Source organism: Berghia stephanieae, chromosome 6 (assembly GCF_034508935.2).
Source record: "Berghia stephanieae isolate SIO BIC M18660-M18661 chromosome 6, UCSD_Bste_1.3, whole genome shotgun sequence".
Classification (NCBI taxonomy): domain Eukaryota; kingdom Metazoa; phylum Mollusca; class Gastropoda; order Nudibranchia; family Aeolidiidae; genus Berghia; species Berghia stephanieae.
Window position 1 is genome coordinate 2,080,732 of NC_088365.1, and position 18,806 is coordinate 2,099,537.

General features: G+C 35.5%; 1 protein-coding gene across 1 annotated transcript in view; it reads left to right on the forward strand.

Annotated features, from left to right (window-relative positions):
* LOC144975957 (WASH complex subunit 4-like) overlaps window positions 1–17,916 on the forward strand; it is a 104,756-nt gene extending 86,840 nt beyond the window's left edge. The window contains 4 exon segments of the mRNA XM_078920194.1: window positions 509–601; window positions 2,208–2,310; window positions 2,902–2,949; window positions 14,399–17,916. Of these exon segments, the coding sequence (XP_078776320.1) occupies window positions 509–601; window positions 2,208–2,310; window positions 2,902–2,949; window positions 14,399–14,562 (408 nt within the window). The 3' untranslated portion in view covers window positions 14,563–17,916.
* The last annotated feature ends 890 nt before the right edge of the window (window positions 17,917–18,806 follow it).

The window sequence follows — 18,806 nt, forward strand, 5'->3', positions numbered from 1 at the left end:
GCTTTCGGACTGGAAGGTCCTGGGTTTGAGCCTCGCTCGAAGCATAGTTGAGTCCTTGGAAAATTCTCTTTACTCACATTCTCTCACCGTACTCAGGGGTAAAATGAGTACCTGGCCGTTAACAGCGGTGTCTTTGTCCGAAAAATTGTAATATCGCTTAACAGGCGGCATGCCCCGTCCTACATGTTAAATGTTGCTGTTGACCAGGACCCCTTGTAAAACGCTTTGAGCTCATTTAGTGGATGTTGCGCTATATAAAGCTCAATTTTTAAATGGCTAGTAATCAGGTGTAAAATGAGTTCCTGACCTGTTAGTCAGTTCTGATCAATAGGTGGCAGCGCATGTTGATCAGTACTGACGAACAGGCACTGGCGCCCATTGGTCAGTACTGACTAATAGCCCTAGCCTTTTTAAATTTTTAAATATCTTAAGCATTGTTTAGTTTTAAATTTCAGACTGTTCCATGTTTTTCCATAATTCGTGTTTCCATGTTTTCGTTATATCACAGGAGCAGGTCACCAAACCTGGATCAGGAAGATCAGATGAAAAACTGCAACAGACTGTGTCACTCACGCTCAAACGTCTTGACCAATACTTGATGGTAAGTACTGATATATTGATTGGGGACCAATCATCTCAAAATAGTGTTAACTCACTTAACCCTAACACCGACTATATCCGTAGTTTACCCTGGTTACTTTTACTCCATGCCTATTTATTTCATATTTATGAGACAAATTATAGGCGTAGTATCAAAGCTAATGTTTTAGTTTTTGCATGTTAATGATAGTTGAATAAAACTATCTATGTACGTGCTCATTTATTAATACGTTGTTTTTTTTCAATTTCGAAAAGTAGCAAAAATCTCTAGGATTGAGTGAGTTAAGTCGGGTGAACCTCATATTTAAAATTCGATATTGAATTCACCAGTTCATTGCTGTACTCTGGAAATGCACAATATTAAAAAATTTGGCCAGAAATGACTCTCATCTTGGAAAAATCTCTCAAACCTGGAGGTCCCAGGTTTAAGAGTTTTTGCCAAGATGAGGGGTCATTTAAATCGATCGGGTGAGGCCCAGGTTTGACAGTTTTAAAATGATCGATATTTGAAGGACGAGTTATCTGGCCAATTTTTAAAATACGTGTCTGTCCAGAGTATGGCAGTTAACCATTAAGGGATAAAGTTTGTGTTAAAATAAATATGCCTTCATCGAGTAGAATGATTTTTTTTTGTTTGTTTTGTTTTGTTTCTTTGGTTTTGTTTTTTTGTTGTTTTTTTGTTGTTTTGTTTTGTTTTTTTTTGTTTTTTTTTTGGGGGGGGGGGGGTTGTTTGTTTTTTTATACTTAAAAAGACTTTAATTTTATATTTCTGATTATTTTAACACTTTAATCTGGGATTTAAACATTTTTTTTCATCAAGTAATATCAGATTAAGTTGATGGGTCACATGAATGTTGGAGATGTCAGGAATGTTAATTCATCAATTTTTATCATCTTTTAAAATATTTTCAGTAAGATGATCTGGGAGTCGAGAGGGGATCTGCCATATTGTCGAAAGAAAAAATGTAAAAAAAAAAAAAGAAGAAGAAGAAGAAAGAAGGAAAAAATTATTTTTAAAAATTCAAAAACAAAAACAAAAAATATGACCCCAGAAACGAACCCTTCTCTAATTACGTCATAAGCTGAAGTTTACGAATTACTCATTGCCTTCATTAAGATAAATTGTGGAGCAGGTAACGGACGAAGATAAAATTCTGAAAAGGTGTGTTTGAAACAGAGCCAGACAAAGGAGAAAGAAAAGTACAAGAAAAGAAAAAAAAAACATCCCAAAAAATCAGCCTCCCCCAATACAGGCAGCCTGATTATTTTTGGAATTTTTTTTTTTCTTGTATTTTTCTTTCTTCTTTGTCTGGCACCGTTTCGTACACACCTTTTTCAGATCTTTATCTTCATTAACTCTAACACCGACTATATCCATAGTTTACCGGGGTTACTTTTACTCCATGCCTATTTATTACATTTTTATGAGACAAATTATAGGCGTAGTATCAAAGTTAATGATTTTAGTTTTTGCATGTTAATGGTAGTTGAATAAAACTATCTATGCACATGCTCATTTTTAATACATTTTTACCCATTTTGAAAAGGAGCAAATATTATCTCCAGGATTGAGTGAGTTAAGATAACGACTTTTCTTTATTTCGTAGGAGTACGAGTTGCTATTCTACTCCCTGAGCAGTGCCAGGATATTCTTCAGGGCTGATTTGACAGCAGCAGAGGAGAAAGAGAACTCGGAGAATAAAGAGAAGGGTGAGTTATTCTATTATTCTATTCCAATCTGTTGCACACTGTTTTAAATCACAAATTTTATTCTATTTTCAAACTCATTGAAAGTGTTGCAATGAAAATGATAACATTTGTGTCTTTTAAGTAGAAAAAAAAAAGTAAACTCAACACCCCCCCCCCCCCCCCCCAAAAAAAAAAACCAACAAAAAAACAAAAAAAAAACCCACAAACAAACAAACCCCAAATCCTCCTAAAAACAAGACAAAACCCAAAAACCAAAAGTGAAAAAAAAAAATCACATTAAATTTATAAGGTAAAGATAAAATAGCCTAATGCTGAAAAAAAAAAGAATGTAAATGTGAAGGAAATAGAAAAAAAAAAAAGAAGGCAGCTGAAGAATGTATTTTATATACTTGAGCAAATATGGTCTATATAGCTGTCGCTTGCTTTGTTAAAGCAGATTACTATATAATTTTTAACAAACATTTAGTAGATGAAATTTACAAGTTAATGAGTGAACTCACATCATAATGTCATTTAACCAGTGGAGGATATTGAAAGAAAATTTTAGAAAATCTACAACCGTTTTTTGTTTTTTTTCTTTCTTTCTTTCAGAGAGCAGTAACCAAACAGATTCGAACTCAGCTAGTGGAAGTGCAGCAGGTATGTAGTTGAATGGAAAATGGGGGGTTCATTTTTGCGTAAACTTTCAATAAATTGTGAATAGTTTAGTTTGAGATTACCTTCATTAATTTCACAACCATAGGATAGTGACGTATATGACGGAAAAGTAGAAAACAGTAAGGGCTGCCTGAAGCCGGTGATCGAAAAATACTAACGAAAGAGTGAAAATGGAAAGGCTTCGTATGGGAACAAAACAGACAATGGACGTTTCGGGTACAAACCCTTCGTCAGCACAACAATACACAAATAAACGTGGAAAACAAATAAAATATAATGAAAAATAACTTGTATCGTCTGTACTCAATGGTGGTTGCAGTATGAATGAAATGTTAGCGTGGCGTGGGTAGAGGATAGGGTGCCCCAGGGGGGTGATCTAATTGATAAGCAAAGGTCAGCGTCAGGGAACAGAACTTTCCAGACTATAATGGAAGATAAAAGACATATTGGTAGTAGTAGTAGTAGTAGTAGTAGTAGTAGTAGTAGTAGTAGTAGTAGTAGTAGTAGTAGTAGTAGTAGTAGTAGTTGTAGTAGTAGTAGTTGTAGTAGTAGTAGTAGTAGTAGTAGTAGTAGTAGTAGTAGTAGTAGTAGTAGTAGTAGTAGAACGCTGTAGTGGAACAGTAAGGGGGGGGGGGGGGGGGTTGGAGGGGGCGAGGTGAAAGGGTCACGGCGGAGGTGGGGGGGGGGGGGGTTGTTGGATGAGCGAAGGTCGAATCTTCGCGAAGGAACGATGCGATAGTAAAGTGGAATACACCAATAAATAGATAGATGGATAGGCAGATAGATAGGTAGATGGTCAGAAAAGAGGGGAGAGAAGAGAGAGAGAGAGAGAGAGAGAGAGAGAGAGAGAGGAGAGAGAGAGAGAGAGAGAGAGAGAGAGAGAGAGAGAGATTAATAAAAGAAAAAAAAAAGGAAAAATAAAAATTAAAAAAAAAAAAATAAAAAATAAAAAAAAAAAAAAAAATAAAAAAATAAAAAAAAAAAAAAAAGGGGGGCGGGGGGGGGGGGGGGGGGGTGGGGTTGGTTTGAGGCGGACCGGTAGAGAGGGGAATCAGAGAGAGAGAGAGAGGGGGGGAGGGAGAAAGAGGGAGGGGGGGGGACAAAGAAAGAAAGAAAGAAAAGAAAGAAAGAAAGAAAGAAGAGAGAGAGAGAGAGAGAGAGAGAGAGAGAGAGAGAGAGAGAGAGAGAGAGAGAGAGAGAGAGAGAAAGGGTGGAGGGGAGGTGAGAGAGGGCGAGTAAACAGCCGAGTGATAGCTGGGTCTATATGTGTATTAATGGATGAAAAAGTGGATGATTGGACACAATGAGAGAGAGCTAGGAAGGTAGATGACTATGAATCGGTGGATAATCAGTAGATAGATAGCTAGCTAGCTAGCTAGCTAGATACATAGATAGATAGATAGATAGATAGATAGATAGGTAGGTAGGTAGAGTTGTACTTTTAGTAGTATGAACAGTAGTAGTAGTAGTCGTAGTAGTAGTAGTGGTAGTAGTAGTAGTAGTAGTAGTAGTAGTAGTAGTAGTAGTAGTAGTAGTAGTAGTAGTAGTAGTAGTAGTAGTAGTAGCAGTAGTAGTAGTAGTAGTAGTAGTGGTAGCAGTAGTAGTAATAGTAGTAGTAGTAGTAGTAGTAGTAGTAGTAGTAGTAGTAGTAGTAGTAGAAGTAGTAGTAGTAGTAGTAGAAGTAGTAGTAGTAGTAGTAGTAGTAGTAGAAGTAGTAGAAGTAGTAGTAGTAGCAGCAGCAGTAGCTGTAGTGGCAGAAGTGAGAGCAGCAGTGGTGATGAATATGGGTGACGTTGACATCTAGTGGTGGTCAATCCTGGTGTTGAGTCCGCGTGGAGTCAGCGTTCCCAACAACTTGATCAGGTGAGTTTCCCTACGTCGACGGGCGGAAGTGTCCGAATGGCAAAAAACTGAGCACACACACACGCACACACTGTACATCGCAGTGGTCTGGCAGATTGAAGTGTCTGGCCACTGCTGTGTCTGCACAGTTCGATATGTCACGCAAGTGCTGCACGAATCTGTCACCCAGCCTCTTTCCGGTCTCACCAACGTAAGCAATCCCACACAGGGAGCACGTAATCGCATAGACTAGATTACGGTCAGTGCAAGTAAACGGCCGCCTGATGTCCCAAATCTTGTCTGGAAAGCTGACTCTGTCATACTCCCACAGGTGCCCACAAGTCTTGCATCGGGGTCGCATACACGATCTGGCTTTAGGTCCATCCCTAGGTATGGGTTCCAGGCGGCTTCTGACCAGGAGATCCCTCAGGTTACGATCCCGTCGATATGCTACCAACGGGGGTTCTGAGAAAACTCTGTGGGTGTCTTCGCCCGCCTGGAGGATCCCATAGTTCTGCAATAGGATGTTCCTCACTTGATCGGCATGGGGGTGATGCGTGAGGACTAAAATGGGACGCTGTGTCTCCTGCTTCCTGGCGTTGCGAGGCCTCATTGCTGCTTCTCTCGACACGAGGCTGGCTTTCCGGACAGCCTTAAGCAAAACCCTTTCGGGATATTCCCGTGCCCTAAAAAAATCGAGCATGCGATCACGTTGAAGCGCAAATTCATCATCTTCCAGACAGAGTCTCCGCAAGCGGAGTATCTGACTGAATGGGATGGAGTCTTTGCACTTCACCGGATGGGATGACCGATAGAGCAGGTAGCTGTGACTGTCCGTTTCCTTGTAGTGTACAGTGGTCCGTACTCCCGTGCTGGTCAATACAGCCTTGATGTCCAAAAAGTTCACCTCAGAGGTTCTTTCTTTCTTTCTTTCTTTGTCCCCCCCCCTCCCTCTTTCTCCCTCCCCCCCCTCTCTCTCTCTCTCTCTGATTCCCCCTCTCTACCGGTCCGCCTCAAACCAACCCCACCCCCCCCCCCACCCCCGCCCCCCTTTTTTTTTTTTTTTATTTTTTTTTTTTATTTTTTTTTTTTTATTTTTATTTTTTTTTTTTTTAATTTTTATTTTTCCTTTTTTTTTTCTTTTATTAATTCTCTCTCTCTCTCTCTCTCTCTCTCTCTCTCTCTCTCTCTCTCTCTCTCTCTCTCTCTCTCTCTCTCTCTCTCCCTTCTCTCCCTCTTTTCTGACCATCTACCTATCTATCTGCCTATCCATCTATCTATTTATTGGTGTATTCCACTTTACTATCGCATCGTTCCTTCGCGAAGATTCGACCTTCGCTCATCCAACAACACCCCCCCCCCCCCACCTCCGCCGTGACCCTTTCACCTCGCCCCCTCCAACCCCCCCCCCCCCCTTACTGTTCCACTACAGCGTTCTACTACTACTACTACTACTACTACTACTACTACTACTACTACTACTACTACTACTACTACTACTACAACTACTACTACTACAACTACTACTACTACTACTACTACTACTACTACTACTACTACTACTACTACTACTACTACCAATATGTCTTTTATCTTCCATTATAGTCTGGAAAGTTCTGTTCCCTGACGCTGACCTTTGCTTATCAATTAGATCACCCCCTGGGGCACCCTATCCTCTACCCACGCCACGCTAACATTTCATTCATACTGCAACCACCATTGAGTACAGACGATACAAGTTATTTTTCATTATATTTTATTTGTTTTCCACGTTTATTTGTGTATTGTTGTGCTGACGAAGGGTTTGTACCCGAAACGTCCATTGTCTGTTTTGTTCCCATACGAAGCCTTTCCATTTTCACTCTTTCGTTAGTATTTGACGTATATGACACATCATTTCAAAATGGTATTATCGTCGCTGACTTTCAAATGCTATTGTAAAGGACATTCGGTCACTTTAAATGGTTTATAAAAGCCAAATAATCTGAGAAATTTTAATTATATGGCCTTTTAAGAATATATTATGTAGTTGATTAAATATATTTATTTCATGAATTTTGATTATTTGCCTTTACTTTCCCCCCTTTTTCTTGAAAGTATTTTCCCCATGTGATAATATCCCCCTTGTTCCTCAATAATATTGCACTTATTTACAATGCTTTAAACTAACAATTAGTTGCCTTGGAAATTGTTTCACAACCCAAAGTAAGAGTTTTATTAGCAATGACAACAACAGGGTTAAGCAAATTATTATATTATTATTATGCTTGATTGACTGACCTGTAAAGAGCAAGTCTTTAGTGTTCTGGTTGAAGATCGAAAAGTGAAAATCAATGGAAAAAGTAGAAAAGAACCTTCAGTTTAATTAATAAAGATAAATGATGAAGGTTTTCCCTTTTGCCAATAAAACTAAAATAAACGGTTAATAAATCACAAAAGACAAATGTGATCACACATTTGAATATTCATTTTAAGTGGCTTGTTCTTGAGCTTTGAGCTTTTATATAGCGCGATATCCACTTAATGTGCTCAAAGCACTTTACAAGGGGTCCCTGACCAACAGCAACATGTAGAACAAGACATGACGCGTGTTAGGCAATTACAATTTTTCTCCAACAGAGACAATGCTGTTAACGACCAGGTACTCATTTTACACCTGAGTACTGTGAGAGAATATGAGTAAAGAGCCTTTTCCAAGGACTCAACTATGCGCTGAGCGAGGCTCACACTCCGGACCTTCTGATCTGAAAGCGAGCGTTATACCACTAGACCACATAGCCCCACAAGAAACAAAATATGTGGCAGGACAACAGCAAGGAAGAAACGGGTTTAATGTTATACGAGCTGATAGAGAAGGCCAATATCCGTGATGAATGGCAACGAATAACATCCCGCAAGTCCCCCCAATAACCATCCATCTGGTTGTAGGTACGAGAGGAGGGGGATTCATCATTTAGTACAATAATGAATATAACAGTTTTAAAAAAAAAAAAAAAAGAAGAACAACATACTAAACATGAAAAGTTTCAGGCTCAATACCCTTCTTCATCTAATGATGAAAACAGTTAAAATGTTATTACAAAACTTGAAAGCCAGATGCATGCAGAAAAGTATTAATGTAAAAAAAGAGAGGAGGGGGATTCATAGTTTTGTACAATAATGAATATAACATTAAAAAAAAAAAGAACAACATACTAAACATGAAAAGTTTCAGGCTCAATACCCTTCTTCATCTAATGATGAAAACAGTTAAAATGTTATTACAAAACTTGAAAGCCAGATGCATGCAGAAAAGTATTTGGCAAGTCTATTGGCAAAAACAATGTTGATTTCAACAAATAGAAGCATTTGGTTACTAACCAAAGCACATGTGCAGAATGGAGCGGAATTTTGAAATGGATAAAATGTATAAATTGTTTTTTTAATTGTGTAGAAGAGATTGGTGCCAATTTATATATTATGACTCTTTGCAAATTGTATTATAGTAAATGTGAAAGTAAATTTGTGATACAATATCCGTCACTGCCTGTATCCTGGTACTCATTCACATCTGTGTCAAGTGGGTTAATGTGTGTAAAATGCCTTACCCAAGGGCACTTTGGGAGCAGAATTTTCCACGATTACTGACACCCATCCAGTCACTGATCATGCATAACATTGCTTGACAATATGAAACTTCATGCCACTGGGCCACCAAGCCGTACTTTATATATTCATATAAGAGTAACTTTTATGATCATCTCTTACTTGCATCTGTGATCCCTATGTTCCTGACTTCATTTGCCTTTCCTCCCCTTTCCCTGCTCCATTTTTGCCTGTTATTTATGCAAAGACTTTCACACTCTGCCCTGTAGTTGGCAATTTATGATTGTCCTGAATGTTAATTTTTTTTGACATGACCTGGTTGTAAAGGTTGAAAGGTTACAGTGGAATCCTGATAAATCCAACACTACCAGACCAGAAATATCGGTTGACTTTTAGCAACGTTGACTTTATCCATTATCATTGGAACACTTTAAAGATCAGGACATTTGGGATCAACTAGAGGTGTTGATTTTAAGCAGATATTGACTTTAAAAATGTTCGCATTGTGCAGATTCCACTGTATTTTAATGATGACAATAACTTTAAGATAACACTTATCATTCTTTATAGTATTCTAAGACATTCTTTTACCAAAGTTTTAATGTATTCAATTAATAGACAGTTAACATTTTTAAAAGTAAAGACCGGTTTAAAGTCTTTATTGACAGATATACAAAACTAGCATAAGGGGAATTGTTTTTTTATTAACAGAACTGTAAGACTTTTCAACAGTAAGAAGTATGAAATGAAAAATGCTACGTCTGTAGACAGATTAAAAATAATGCTTGATAAAGAAATAATCAATTCCTGATTAAATTTAAATAAACAAGGTATTCAAGTCAGTGGGCCTAAATAACCCTTTACATGATTTCATATATTATATTTAAAGGTTTATTCTTGTATATATATATATATATATATATATATATATATATATATATATATATATATATATATATATATATATATATATATATATATATATGTGTGTTTAGGGCTATAAATTTGGATGTGTGACAACTATGTATGTAGGCAATGAATGTTGTTGAAGCAAGCTGGGATTAGAGCATAGGTATAGGTTAAAGCATAGAAATGTTAACTAAGGATGAGAGGAGAACAGTGGTACTTGCTGGTCTTATGATTTTTGAAAATTTATTTTTCGCCATGTTCACTGCCATTTTCATTTTGGATTGCCCACCGCACCATGTAAAATGCTCGATTTTCATCCTCCCCTCCCCCCCTCCCTCCCTCCTCCTCTCTCTCAAAGCTCCCTAAATTGGTAAGTAACACCTAAAATACTTATTTATGACTTATCATCTCCCAATGGTATTATTTCAGGGTGAACCCAAAGTTATAAATTCAGCCTAAAGCTTAAAATTCAATTTTAAGTTTGTATTATGAAACTTAATTGATTAGAATTACGCCCTTTTTTCGGCGTGGAATCGTGATATATTGTTGCCTAAGCTTTCCATGAAGGAGTCTAGATATTCCATCAAACAAACGGCAGATGTCAACAGGAAATCACACGTTACCTAAAGTGAGCAACTTTGGGGGCTAATAATCCTGGTCAAGGAAAAAAACAAAACAAATAAAAGCGCTGCACACAAGGTTCAAGGTTCAAATCCTGGACTTCCCAGGTCACAATGCATTGTCTTAATCACTCGGCTTCCTTGTAACCCCCCCCCCCTCCCCCCCGACACCCTCACCCCCTTATAAAATTTGAGTTGAAATAAAAGCTTTCATTGAGGAGGGTGTTTTGTTTCTTCAATATAAAGAATATTAATCAAATTTTCTTATTCTGATCATTTTGAATGTAAATTCAATGTTCTTTATCTAATTCATTACTGCATAATACTCCATCAATGTGGCAGGTCTCATTATTATAGCTATTGGACCCACTGTATCAAAACGGTATTAATTATGTCGAGATGAATTGAACACAGGAAAGGGAATTTGGAATTAACTCACTCAATCTTTGAGATTTTTGCTACTTTTCAAATTTGGAAAAAAATATATTAAAAATGAGCATGTACATAAATATTTTTATTCAATTACCATTAATATGTAAAAATTAAAAAATTAGCTTTGATACTATGCCTATAATTTGTCTCAGAAAATGTAGTTAATAGACATGGGGTAAAAGTAACCGGGGTAAACAACGGATGTAGTCGGTGTTTGGGTTGAATGAGTTATAATGATAAGAAACAATAACTTTGACATGTTTACAATGGTGTAATTTCACCATATTGAAGAGAAATTAACCCAAAGATTACTATTTCTGATTATAAATTCAATTTTCAACGATTAGTTCATCCTGACATAATACAGACCGCTTTAAGACTGTGGGTCACATACGTGGATGCATGTTTATGTAAACTCGTGTCTCTTTATTGATTAACCCAGCGGAACCAAATTCTTTTCAAATCAATTTTTTTTTCAAACCTATTTTTTAACATTCAAACACTGTAGTTGAATTGCGTTCTAACTTCTCACTAATAAATATTTCGATTGGTATATATTTTGATATTGATCTTTTATATAGCGCAATATCTACTTAATGTGCTCAAAGTGCTTTACAAGGGGTTCTTGGATAACAGCAACACCTAACATGTAGGTCAAGATAAGACGCTGGTTAGGCAATATTACAAATTTTTTTTGGGGGGGGGGGGCATTGACATCGCTGTTAACGGCCAGTTACTCATTTTACACCTGAGTATGGTGAGAGAATATGAGTAAAGAGCCTTTTCCAAGAATTCAACTGTGTGCTACTCAGAGCAGGAATCGAACCCATGTCCTTCCAATCTGAAGAATATCATATCACTAGACCACATAACCGCATAACAATAATTGGATATAAGAAATGGTAAAAAATCTTTTAAAACGCTTGGATTAAAAAAAACCCAGCTGAAATGCATTTTTTTTTGTACATTGTTATTATTATTATTATTATTATTATTATTATTATTATTATTATTATTATTATTATTATTATTATTATTATTATTATTATTATTATTATTATTGTTATTGTTATAATAATAGTAGTAGTAGTAGTAGTAGTAGTAGTAGTAGTAGTAGTAGTAGTAGTAGTAGTAGTAGGAGTGACAAAAGAAAGAAAATTGAGATTAGAGGATAGGGAAATATAAGTTTTTGTCATTTTCTTTTAATTTTAAGAAACAAAACTCTTGTCTTCTCAGTGGCAGCATTTATTTTTACTCAAATTATATAACAAGGTTAAAATTTCGTTCTATCTCAGATCAAATTAATTCCGACTATCATCATTTTGAGAGAATTAGTCACAATGGTCACACATGGAATTGTTTTCATTTACGCTTGCTTGTATGGAAGATTTTGTATCTTTTTTGGGGTTTTTTTGTTTGCTTGTATTATTTTTTCTCATAATGATTATAGTACATCAGTTATAAGCAATGAACAAAAATGAATATATAACAGATTTTGAAAAAGTACAAAAATATCAAACATGCAGCGTTTCGAGTTCAAAATTCTTCTTTAGCTATTAACAAAAACTGTTAAAAAAAAACATTGATGCATCACTTGAAATCCAGATGGATGTCATAATTTTAAGCGATGTATTACTGGTTTTTTTTTTTTGGTGTTTTTGTTTTTGGCTGAAGAAGGGTTTTGAGCCCAAAGCATTCTGTGTTCGATGTTTTGTTCTTTTTCATACCTGCTATATTATTCATTTTTGTTCATTAAATTTTACAATCTCTAAGCCACTAGCTGCTTAGTATTACTATATTAGTTATTGTACACATTATATATTATGTGTATTTTTGGAATATCTTTGTTATTGGTGTTTGTTTCCTATTTCATTTCTCTCTTCCAAAGATTCACATTGCTTAATGGTCTGCGAACAACTAGCTCGCGATTTGAAAATCTTCTACAAATTTTTTAAAAATTTGAACATTTGCAAGGAGCACTTCCATGGGTTTGCCATGCTGATAATGCTTCACAATGTTTTATTTAATCCCCCAGAAGTTGATATGGATTTTTATTTCCATTTCATATCGTACAAATTAGGTGTCCTTTTTGTACGAACACCAACACTCCTACAGTATCCGTCACTGCCTATATAGTCAATCATTCACACCTTAGTCAAGTGGAGTGGTTAAAGTATTTTACACAAGATTATCTCGCAGGGACCTGAATTTTATACAAACACTGTCACCCGTTTGATCACTGACCATGCTTAATGTTTCTTGACTTTTGTGGCAAGATGAAACACAGTATTGTTGAACCACTGATATATATATATATATATATATATATATATATATATATATTAGTAGTATATATACATTTTTTAATTGCATGTTATTGGTGTGTGTTTCCCATTTTTAACTTTTTTCCTCTTACTAAGCACATAAAGGACGTCTGACTCTAACCAGTGCCATGTGTTGACATTTTTTTTTTAGCTTTTTACTAAAACCCAACCTCTCCCTTAACTTTGTGACCAACAGATACTAGCTGCAATTCCGTTATTGTCTGGAATAGTCATATAATTTTAACACACACGATAATTTCTTGTAGAAGCCGCTCTGGTTTTTAAAAAATGTTTTCTCAAAGTGACCTCTCTCGCACGTACATTGGTGAGTTAACGATTGGATTGTCGAGTATTGCGAACGTGAATTTTAGATCACTCATGTCCCCTCATGTCCACTCATTGAAGTGGCGTGTGCAGAATCTCATTTCTGTTCTATCGTAACAATCAATTCAGATTTTCTGTGATGATTGCTTATAAACAAAAGAATAAGTGAATGAGTGTGTGTTAGGTAGAAATAAGAATTACATGCTTCATTGACCAGCAACACATGTTATCTTTAGCACGGTGCTTAGATCGGCATTACCGATGCTGCATATCATTGGAGAGTCTACATGTTACATGTACATTAACAACTCCAGCACCGACATCGTGTGGTGAAGTCTGGGGACAGATCCTGGTTTTCTTCTTTGTCGTTGTTTGATCGTTTAGATTCTGGGAATGTAATAATTAACTCACCATTGTTAGAGTCATACACCTTCAATATACTTTTTATGATATTAAAATATGCTTATTGATCGCTTGATCTTGCTTAAATAACATTTATAATTGTTGAAATTACTTGAAATTTAAAATGATAAAAAATTATAATTGCAGTAAACGACTGTAAACATTGCAGCAATGTGATGAAACTAGAATGACACACTATACTATCAAAGAGGGAACAATTTTTCTGAAACACCTAATGCAGTATTTCTATAGCACATTACCATATTTATTTCATGCTCGATGTGCTTCATATTAGGAATAATACCATGACATGAAATATCATATTTACAACGATATTCGAATAATATCCACACTTTAAGTGGACACAAAGAAATGATACAATACATTTATCATAAGATAATGATGTTTCATTCTAAAGTTAATAACAAGTAATGAAGTGAGTAGGAAAGTGCCAGAAGACAATAGAGAATAAAAATTTTGCGGTGGCGATGGGGCTCAAAACCACGACTTTACTCGTGTATGACAACTCTACCTGACCGGGGAGAGTGTGACTCTACTGTCTGAGCTATCTGCCAATCCAAAAAAAGTGGTTTCAAACTCTATGTCTATCTTGAGCCACTCTATCCAACTTCTTTAGGTCACGGGTTCAACACACACAAACACCACAAGGTTAGTTGGCCAGCATTTAAGCTTAATAGCCAATATTCTCAACACAAACAACCTACTTTCCTACTCACTTCATTTCTTGTTATTATCAAAAAGTGCCTTCTCCACTCACTTTTCTGAATTAAAATTCTAAAGTTAAAAACGTTGATGTTTTGTGCATCTTTTACAGTTTTCGGGAAGGAATTCCAAACTTTAGGCCTTGAATTATTAACTGGTCTTACTGATTTTATTTTGTTTTTGTATTTTAAATAAAAAATATTCATCTTTTAGACCTAGTTTAACTTACCATGTTTTTTTTTTCTATTGTCCCATTTTCTATTGAAACAGGAACCAATACAGCAGATGCTCAGACAGCATCTTCTTCATCACCAGCACCAACATCAGCACCACCGCCACCACCTCCAGATGGAGTCCCACCACCACCACCACCGCCGCCGCCGCCGCCGCCACCACCACCACCACCACCACCTCCTCCACCCCCTCCCATGTGAAAAGAGGACAGCATCTTTTGTTGCATACATAGTTGCTAGTTTGTGTTTCTTCTCTTTTTCTTGTTTTCGACTCGCATCAAATAGTTTCCTTTTTTTACATTGTATTTATTTATTTGTTTCTTTGAGATAGTTGTCTTAAAACGGCATCAGATTTGGGATAATCTGATGCTTAAAACTGGATTTTAAGCTTAACTTATAGAATTTGAGTTAAAATAGATAAAGGGCTTCTGCTGACTCCAACTGTCATTTGCCATTAACGGTGACATTTTTTTTAAAAGCTTATATCAAATCTCAGCCACTCCCCTACCATTGTGACCAACGTAGACAAACCACAATCCTGTTACAGTGGGACCTCAGTATAACAGGTCAGGATAAAACAGGTTCTTCGTTATAACAGGGTCTTTAAAATCCCTGTTTTTTTCTCTCCCTCTTTGTCTTTAGTAAGATTTACCAGCTATAGCAGGACTTTCAAGAGCTTAATAATAATTGACACTTAGATGACCACGCCTCTCTGACAGTCGTCATAATGTAAACAATGGCAGGGATTGGTAAACACAACAAATTACAACAGGTTTTACTGTTATGTCTAAGTAAAATACCTACTGTTCTACTGCTTGATCAATAGAACCAACACAGAAAACTATGTGTAAACTTAAACGTTTATAATATGATAGAGAAATTCGTGTGATAACTTACTAGTCACCCATTCGGTGGTATAAAAATATTAACAATGATCAGAAAGAGGCTGATTTCATTCACATTATTGTTTATAAACAACCAACTATATTTGTCCGAACACGTTTGGTGGTGTGTCATCCAAATACAATGTAATAGCCTATATTACGCTAAGCAAAGCCTACAGCTAAAGGCAACCGAGAGCTAGGTTAGGCCTATTTCATGAATGCTCCGTGAGTTTGTGTGTGTGTGTGTGTGTGTGTGTGTGTGTGTGTGTGAATGTGTGTGTTTGCATGTATAGGCTACTTACTACTCTACATTATACTTTTTAAAATGGTAATTTAGGCCATTTGGGTTCTTTCCCCTTGAAATAACAGGACTCTGTTATAACGAATTTTAGGCTGGTCCCACCATCACTGTTATGTCGAGGTTCCACTGTATTTGATAAAATTTGGGTAGGCAAGTTTATGTTTTTGTATTGAGTAGAATAGATATAGTTTCATAAGCGTTACATAAACCCAAAATGTTACAATGTTGGTCATTTTAACTTAAAATTCAGTTTTTGGCATGTGACATTCGGACATTATACCAGATCCGTGAAGGTACATATTTTTTTAAAAATGTTTTTGTTCGTTTATTTGTCTATTATTATTTTTAATGCAAATGTTGCAAGATAGAATAAATAAATAACAGTGATAAAATAGAACAGAGGCTTCAATCTAATTTACAAAGACAGATGATCCAGATGTAGACGTTTTGGTTTGGGTTTCCCTTTTGTTAACAAAATACGATGAATGAGACACTAGAGAAGATTGTGTTGTTAAGCCCTAACAATGCCATTCTTCATCTCACATTTGTCTTTAGTTTGTCATTCATCGTATAATTTTGTTGACAAAGGAGAAACCCAAAACATCCACATCATCTGTCTTTGTAAATTATACTGAAGCTTCTATTCCATTTTATTACTGTTATTTTTTTTCTTGGATCTCCAAGCAGAAACATTTGCATTAGAAAACGTCCTATCCTTCAGTCTTCGTAATTTTAATTGAAGTTTCTATTCCATTTTATTATTATTATTATTAATTATCATTTTTTCTATTCACATGTGTAAGGACATATAGACAGAGAAAATACTTTTTGTCTTTACGTCTGTGACTACCAAGGCAGGGCTGTGAACTCTTTGCCAAAAAAAAAAAAAAGCAAATTTATATGCTTTTTTTCACCTTTGTTAAAATATAGGGTTTTTCTCTCAGATCAAATCTGAAAATGTTATTGTATAGTTTTTGTAGTCCTGTTTCTCAATTGGTTTATTTGCATTCTTCATGCTTCTTGCAATATATTATATCTTATCAATTAATTTGTTGATAGATTTAAGGGGTTTATTTTCATTGCTTCATGATTTTATTTTTACGTTTTCCTGAAGTTCCTGGAATTTTTCACTCACACAAAATTGATTTAAGAATTGTTTATATCCATTGTTACTCAACGGCACAGAGTGAGATGACTGAAGGGTCAGATTTTCAGATTTTACACTTTTTCTCCAAATCTTACTCTGTTTGACAAGCACTTTTACACTTTTTCTTGTGTTCAGGTTAACAGCCCTACCTAGGATATGTCTGTCAATATTATTTTTTTGAGTGGGTGACTTTCAATACCTGCTAAGTCCCATCAGTCAGGAATAAAAATCGCTTTAAAAAAATTATGTTATTTATTTAGTGACTTAAAGTTAACCCCGTCCTTACCACCCATAGGAAAATCGTCACATTAGTTACGATGCAGCCAACATTTTTCTCATTCTGATTTCTTTATACATCATAATATTTGAACCAAAATGTTTGCTATAGTTAAAGTATATTAACACTGTGTTGAAGAGCACGTTTAGCAGAAAGAAAGATGTATAGCAAGAACTAGAAACAGCTTTTGTGTTTGAGTGAAATAAATCTATTTTTGTATAGGTTGGGTGTGAAGTTTTGGGGACAATCCGGAAAATGGCCGGTAAGGAGAAAGTTAAAGAGGAAAATACTTGTCTTCTTTGTCTCATAGAACAATGCACTGAGTGTTTTAAAAGTTTTGCTTTTCCCTGCTGATTTCATTATGTTGAAAGAGATTGTTTAACTCTTTTTTTTTTAATCTGGGTGGCACTAGCAGGTTTTAAACGTCTTCAATTTTATTGGTTTGATTCATGGCCGACTAGAGTACTATAGTTACGTCATGGTTTGATTTCTTTTCCTTATAAAATACCAATGGGCGACTAAGTGGGGTCTTTGACCTTCCATGGAGGTCACTGTTGCGGTGTCTTCTATCCCACTATATTTCCTTTTCCTAGTTGCTTTCTGTCTAGGTCTTGGATTGAGAATACTTGGTTTTGTCCTGGTCTCTCACTGTACTCTGGTGTAAAATGAGTACCTGGTAGTGGTAGTCAACAGCGTTGTCTCTGTCGGAAAAATTGTTATAATGCCTAACAGGTGTCATGTCTCATTCTACATGTTACGTGTTGCTGTTGGTCAGAGACCCTTTATAAAACTCTTTGAGCACATTTAGTGGATATTGCACTATATAAAAGCTCTAGTTTTTTAATTAAACATTTTTTAAAAAAATGTGTTCTATTGTACCTAACGATACCCAATTATGTAATTTGTAAATGATTTGATGCTGCAATTAAAATGAATTATTACAACAGCGTTTTGTTTCTATTTTTCTTTTCATTTTGAGTTTTCCTTTCTTTTATTTTGTTTTGTTTTTACACCACATAAAAAATCATATCTAAGCATACGCAAAGGTTCTCACAAGTTTACAAAGTACTATATTATTTAACCCTATTCCACTCCATGGGGTGGTTTTACACCCCAGCCCTATGTTTTTCACCAATAACTTTTTTATTTTTTGAGCTAGAAAGTTGAAATTTTATGTAATCGCTAATTGTTATATGACAATTGTGACCACAAAGTATCATTTATATCAGTATAATATATTTTGAGTTATATAGGTATAAAATGTCAGATACCCTATTCATATCCGATGGGGTGTAAAACCACCCCATGACAATAAAGAGAAAAAAATGGAACATTCCTATTTCAATCCTATGGGGTGGTTTTACACCCCATCCTGTCTAATAGAAAATATAAGACTACACCTATTCTAATCCAAGGGGGTGGTTTTACACCCCATCCTATGTATAGAGAAAACATGAGCAACTAAATCAAATACGTATATAAACAAGCAATAAACAGACAAGGATTTCGTTAACCTATTTTGATAGTATTATATACATGTGTATACAAAACACACATGAAATAGAAAAACAATAACACAATAAGTAAAACTGAGACCATAATGAGTTTTATTTTTAAAAACCAAGTGAATTTTATTGAAATTAAATTTTATCTTTGGAACAAGTGAAATATAACACTGTGGCAACTTTATTTTATTTTAATTTTTGTTATGTATTACACGCATATCAGTTAACTTTAAAAAAAAAAACATGAAACATGAGTTAAATTTATTTCTTCTCCTAACCAACTGGAAGAAATGAGTTTCAAAATCAAAATTTAATAGGGTAACAACAAAAA